General features: G+C 32.8%; 2 protein-coding genes across 2 annotated transcripts; one reads left to right on the forward strand and one right to left on the reverse strand.

Annotated features, from left to right (window-relative positions):
- Nucleotides 1-23: 23 nt before the first annotated feature.
- On the reverse strand, nt 24-5,122 carry LOC105228954 (zinc finger protein 423). The gene is given in 7 exon segments (XM_049461890.1): nt 24-1,418; nt 1,486-1,860; nt 1,934-2,053; nt 2,122-2,427; nt 2,929-3,978; nt 4,045-4,599; nt 4,681-5,122. Coding segments are annotated over 7 exon segments (3,657 nt in total). The 5' UTR covers nt 4,984-5,122; the 3' UTR covers nt 24-470.
- A 222-nt stretch (nt 5,123-5,344) lies between these two features.
- On the forward strand, nt 5,345-6,531 carry LOC125780172 (GPI ethanolamine phosphate transferase 2-like; the record flags this gene model as incomplete). The annotated part of the gene is given in 4 exon segments (XM_049461891.1): nt 5,345-5,656; nt 5,717-6,095; nt 6,158-6,337; nt 6,401-6,531. Coding segments are annotated over 4 exon segments (848 nt in total), but the record flags the coding sequence as incomplete, so codon positions are not given.
- Between the last annotated feature and the right edge of the window lie 48 nt (nt 6,532-6,579).

The following is a 6,579-nucleotide window of genomic DNA, read 5'->3' on the forward strand; positions in this document are numbered from 1 at the left end:
AAACTTTAATAAATATAAACAAGTTATGCGGTATACTATTTTCATTTAATACATACTTTTTATGTAATCACCTTAAATAAAATAATTTTTGTGCTTTTATATATATTTATGTATATAACATACATATGTGTTCTTTCTTTCCAAAAGACATACTTATAATATTAATGTATTATATATACTTATTTAAAATGTATAATAATAAAAAAATAAAATAAAATATTGCCAAACCATATTTAGTTCTTTGCGAATCTCAATTAATAGTAACTCCCTATAACTGAACAAGCTATCATTCTTAAACAAAAAAGTACTGAATTTCGCAACAATATTCATGTTTGAATTGCTTAGTAGTTTTTAATTATCGTTCGTTAATAGTTGGTCACATCCATACTATTAAATTCACTTGAAAAATCTTGGCTTAACTTTGTTTCGCATCCTTCCATGTTAAAATAAAGGTTCAAAGTCTGTTAATTTTAGGACTTTTGTTGACTTTTAACGATGCCGTGCGTTCTTTTCATATGCGAGTTTAATCCAACAAATTGATGAAATTTCGCTTCACATAATTTACAAGCGAATTTTTTAATTTCGGAATGTATTTGTCTATGTCGTATGAGTGAATGGCAATTGGTAAATCCTTTGCCACATGTTTCACATATTTTGTCGCGTATATTAAGATGAGCCTTTATGTGGTCTTTCAAATCGCGTGCTTTCAAGAAATCTTTCGGGCACATTGTACACTTGTAAGCTCTTGTTTTCGTATGTATGGCATCTGAGTGATAACCCAATTGTGTCTTACTGCGAAAGGCTTTCCCACATAATTCGCATACAAAGGGCTTTTGACCAGTATGCGTACCTATGTGTCGCTGCAAATCAACTTGTACGGCAAAACGTCTTTCACAGTAATCACATTTATGTACCTTTCCAACATGACTACGTTGCTCGTGCATTAGTAAGGTTGCTTTGAATTCAAAGGTACGTCCACATTCCGTACATTTGTGTGGCCAATCGCCGATATTGTGCTCCCTGAAGAGATGACTTTGCCGCGTCGTCTCATTTTGGAAAACTTTATTACATTCCGTACATTTCAATTTTAAATTTGGAGCTCTATTTGGTAGAAAAGCACATTTTTTCATATAAATTTGTGCTGCACTTGATAAATCTTTTTCTGCTAAATCTTTCTCAAGGCGATTTTTAAGTTTGTAATACCAATGGCGTAAGTAGTAGATCCCCTTATAAATTTCGTCATCACTGAATTCTATGTTTTGTTTTGATTTAATAATATTTGACATTTCCTTGTATGTTTGTTTACGGACACTGGAGTTATTATAATCTTCATGCTTAGGATTATATAATACTGGGAAAAGAGCGTATGTTTCAATGAAGGTTTCCGTTACCGGATTTAGTTTTGCAAAGCTTAAGTTCTGAAAGAGTATTCAATCAATATATATGTAATCATGTATCAAATAAAAAAGTTTGGTGTATATTTACGGTATTTGTGATGGGTGTCTCCTCTACTTCTTTGGCAAGATCGTCTTTCGCAACCGACAAAAAGGAACATTTTTGAAAATAATCCATCACAACAGCTGGTAATTTTTTTGTCTTCGACTTTGTTTTTTTTTGTTTTGCTTGATGTGTTGCCTGGTATTGCATATGCAATTTGCGGAAGCAGCTTTTCACGGTTTGATCAGTTAATATAACTTGACAGCGCTTTTTCATTTCTTCAATTATTTCTTTTTGACAATTTTCCCGTGCTACACTATTGTTATAATGATCATCACTGGGATCCCATAAGCATGGAGCTTTTTGATATAGGTCAATGAAAATAGTTGTGCTCGTGTTGCGCCTATAAAATGTTGGATTAAACTGAAAACAGTATGTTAATATATGTATGTACGCTATAATTAAAAATAATATGATTTGTTTCCCATATACATACTTTTTTGTTGCTCGACATATCTTTTTTGCCATCTTCATCAGAGGAATCTGTATCCGTGTCAACATAATTCGCATCATTATCTTGACTTTGGTCCACATCCGAGGCGGTAGAGTCGTAATGCTGAATATGTAATTTAAATATATTAATTATGTATGAAATTCCTGGAGAGAGTTCACTAATTATTTTACCGCGGATTTAACAGATTCTCCATCTGACTGAAATTCCATTTTTATATCGGCGTCATTAACCGCAAACTCAGTTGTGTCAATTTGAGTCATAGTTTCATCTTTTATCAATCCAACTACGATGTTCTCTTTATAATCCAATTCCACTAGTGGATCTATACAAGGCTCTTCATAGTTTGTGTTGTGCAAACTCTGTACATGATTAACAAAGGCGTCCCATTCTTCGATATCTGTTTCACAATATAGACATTTGAGCGCAAAGTTGAGTATGTCTTTAGAAACCAAAACATTTCCGCATATATCCATTTTCTAAAATAAAAACTTTCAAGGAACTACGAATCGGCGATAAAATTCGGCGATTGTGTATTTTATTTCACTTAATTTGGTCCAATTCACAATGATTACATATGCGGCCGATGTGAATGGGCACTGTTTTCAAAGAAGAAGGGTGTAAACAAAGTTTATTGTTATCAATAATGTTTGCTCTTATTAAGGTGCATTTATTTTGTTTATGAATTCGCTATACATATATTATGTTATATTAAACCCCTTGTGAACAATTTTAAAATTACCGATTAACACAAAGTATACTTATAAATTAAAACAATTTATTTATTTCGTGTTTCTTATGTACATATGCTTTTATTAAATAGTAAGAACTAAAATTAAAATTAGAAATATTGAAATAACCATTATGCAGAGTCGAATACTTCAAAAAATTGTATTGAATCCTTATATGTACAAATATAAAGTATGCTTTTATAACTAATTCCCCGAAAATGCATAATTTTTGTTGGTATAGCAGCATTATACATTTCCAAAATTGTTTGGAACAACGCTGCTGAGCATATTTGTTGTCGATGTTTGCGGTAATGGTTCTGTGTGAGGGATTTTATCGCTTTTCTTTCCGCCGTTCTTATAAATGCCATGCCGGTGCTTCATATGTGAGTTAAGCCCCACAAACTGATAAAATCGTTTCTCACAAAATTTACAAGCATACTTTTTAACTTCCGCGTGCAATTGCTTGTGCCGATGTAATCCGTGGGCGCTTGTAAAATCTTTGCCACATGTATCACAAATCTTATCTCTTATGTTAAGATGAGCCTTTATGTGATCTTGCAAATCGCGTGCTTTCAAAAAATCTTTCGGGCACATAGTACATTTGAATGCTCTTATTTTTAGATGAATTGCATCGTTATGGAATCGTAGCTTAGTCCTATTACGAAATCCTTTACCACACAATTCACATATATATGGCTTGTGGCCAGTATGTATTCCCATGTGATTTCTCAGATCTGCTGGAATAGCGTAAATTTTATCGCAAAATTCACATTTGTGTATTTTTTCCGTATGAAATCTTCGTTTATGACCATTCAAAGCGGGTTTATTGGTAAAGCTTTTATCGCATAAATCACATTTGTAGGGTAATTCACCGATATTGTGCACAGTGTGAAGATGGGCCTGCCTATCTGCATTAGTTTTAAATAGCTCATCACACTCTGTACATGGCAAATCTGTGTCGAACCGCTTCTCGCCCCTTGATCTTCTGGTAAGGAATGCTAACTTTTCGACATAGTGTTGCGCTGCTTTTGTCAAAGACTCAAATTTCAAATTCTTTCCAAGACGTTTTTTCAGCTTAAAATACCATTGACGCATATACTCTATTCCTTTGAAGATATCATCATCGGTGAACTCAACGTTTTGTTCAATCCTAAGGATGTCAGCCATATCCTTGTATGTTTGCCTTCGTTTAGCTTGTTGGTAGTAATCTGGGTGTTTGTAATCGTAAAGAGACGGGAAACGTTCATATGTGTCGATAAATGCTATCGTTATAGTGTTTTTAGAAGCAAAGCTTATATTCTGTAAATTGTTTTGTATTAATTAAAAATGTTGTATTAAAATATATATGAGTATGTTTATACGAACCGTAACAGTATTTGGCGTATCTTCAAATATATCCAAAAATCCATCTAATGCTACAGAGAGAAATGAACACTTTTCATAATATCCTAGCACAGTGGGAGACAATTTTTTGTATCTTGAACCTGATTTTTTCTCTATGGCCTCCCCCACTGTCTTGTACAACATGTGCAACTCCCGAAAGCATTCCCACAATTTTTTGTATGTTAATGTTATTTGACATCTTTGTTCCATTCCTTGTATCATTTCAGTTTTACATTTTGAACGTTCCGTGTTATTATTATAATTTTCGTCATTAGGATTCCATAAGCAAGGAGATTTTTCATACATTTCAATAAATACGTTTGTATTTTTGTTATTCCTATAAAATGATGGCTTAAACTGTAAGAAAATATTTTATTTATTGATGTACTTAAGTAGTTTGAGTAAACAAACCTTTTTGGGAGTTTTTTGTTTATTTTTTTCTAAGTATTCTTGAGAAGAGTCTGAGTCGGAGTTACTGTCGTTGTCATCATCATAACTGTGGTCTCCGGCATTATCAGAAACGGGGTCTTCTGTTGGCTGCGCGAAGACAATGTATAAACGCATTAAAATTAAAAAATTCACTATATATGTATATATATACGAAATTTGATAAATTACCTCTGTTTTACAGGCTTCCCCATCTGAAGGTACTTCCACTTTCAAAGCATCTACATTTTCATCCCAATGATCGCCATCAGTGGATGGCATAACTTCATCTTTTAACCATTCTAAAGCATTGTTTTCTTTATAATCCAATTCCACAATGGGATCAATGCATGGTTCCTCTAGGTCGCTATTGTGCAAACTTTGAATGTGATTAACAAAACTCTCCCACTCATTTATATCTTCTTCACAATATAAACATTTTAAAGCAAAATTCAGCACGTCTTTTGAGACAAATACACTTCCACAAATATTCATGTTTCTGAAAGAATTTGATATATAATGGATAAACTTTTACGATTAGTAGTTTGACAACTGTGTATCTTAGAAAATGGTTATTAAACTCAGAATTTAATAATCGAACATATTTTTAGAGATGTGCTACTCGTTTTAGTGAAATTAATATAACACAAAATTTTTAAGCAATCTTACTTTCAAAAGCTACAACATGGATTGATAATATTCACTAATTTTTCTTTTGAAATGTATAAATGAGTAAAAAAGCTTTTCGATGTTTTATTAATATTAATTAAAGAATATTACTTCAGAAATTGAAATAAAGAGTTATCGAAAAGCTAAAATTATTGTGATGTTTGGGTTAAGGAAATGAACAGTAAACAGCTGATTTCTGTGATTGTTTTTGATTTATTTTCAATAAATTTTTGATTAATCGGTGACTGCCATGGGATCAATTTCAAATCGTGTTAAATTTTAAATAAAATTAGGAAATTGTTTTCTTCTTCGATGATTGTTATGCGAATACGGCATTACAGATGGAAAAATCAAGTACTATTAGATATTTTCTAATGTGGATGATAGTGACGTTTATTTTTGGCGCGTCAATTTTTCTAACTGGCTTCTTTCCCATAAACAATTATGCATTAGACCCTGCAGTAGCTGAAGGCCAACCAAAAGATTTAGATGGATTGAGGTAAACAGAACTTAAATCAATAGTTGCTTAAAAAAATCACAATTTTTATATTTTCCAAAGTTTAACGCCGCCAACTCAAATTTACGCACAAACCATACTAATGCTGGTGGATGCTCTACGTTTCGATTTTGCCAGTCAAAGTGGTATGGAGTTTTCTTACAACAACTCGTGTAATCGTCTGAAATTGCGAGTGAATATTCCTACTGTTACCATGCCGCGGCTTAAAAGCTTAACAACCGGCACCATTTCAAATTTTATTGATATAGTCCTAAACATTGGTCATGTTGAGCAGCTTGCAGACTCTTTAATGCACCGCTTACAAGTACGTAATGAAATTACAGTTTTTGCCGGTGATCGTACTTGGATAAGTCTCTTTCCAAAACAATTTACACGTTTTACCGCTAACTCAGATTCATTTTATGTAAATGACTTTTATGAGGTAAATATGACTTATTAATATGATGGATGCTTATATTTTTTAACTCAACTTTGTTCTCATAGGGTGACAAGAATGTGACAGAAGTACTGACCAAAGAATTACAAAATGACGACTGGATGTTGCTGGTGCTTCATTATTTGGGCTTAGATCACATTGGACATGTTGAAGGTAGTGATAGCTCTAAAATCCCGCTTAAGCTAAAAGAAATGGATGACGTTGTGCTAAAGCTCTACAAAGCAAAGGTATTCCAAACTAATAATTTTGGTCTTGTTATGAGATGACACATATTTCGATATGCAAAACAGCATTTTCACAGGCAGCTACTAATATTAACTGGTGACCACGGTATGCGAGATGGTGGAGGCCATGGTGGGAGTACAGCTGGTGAATTGTATGTGCCATTATTTGTTCTCAAAGAAAATTGCACTACAAAGGGGTAAATAGTTGCAAAAAAAGTATAATAATTTTGTATAGTTTATATATT

Source organism: Bactrocera dorsalis, unplaced genomic scaffold (genome assembly GCF_023373825.1).
Source record: "Bactrocera dorsalis isolate Fly_Bdor unplaced genomic scaffold, ASM2337382v1 BdCtg155, whole genome shotgun sequence".
In the NCBI taxonomy this organism is placed as follows: Eukaryota; Metazoa; Arthropoda; class Insecta; order Diptera; family Tephritidae; genus Bactrocera; species Bactrocera dorsalis.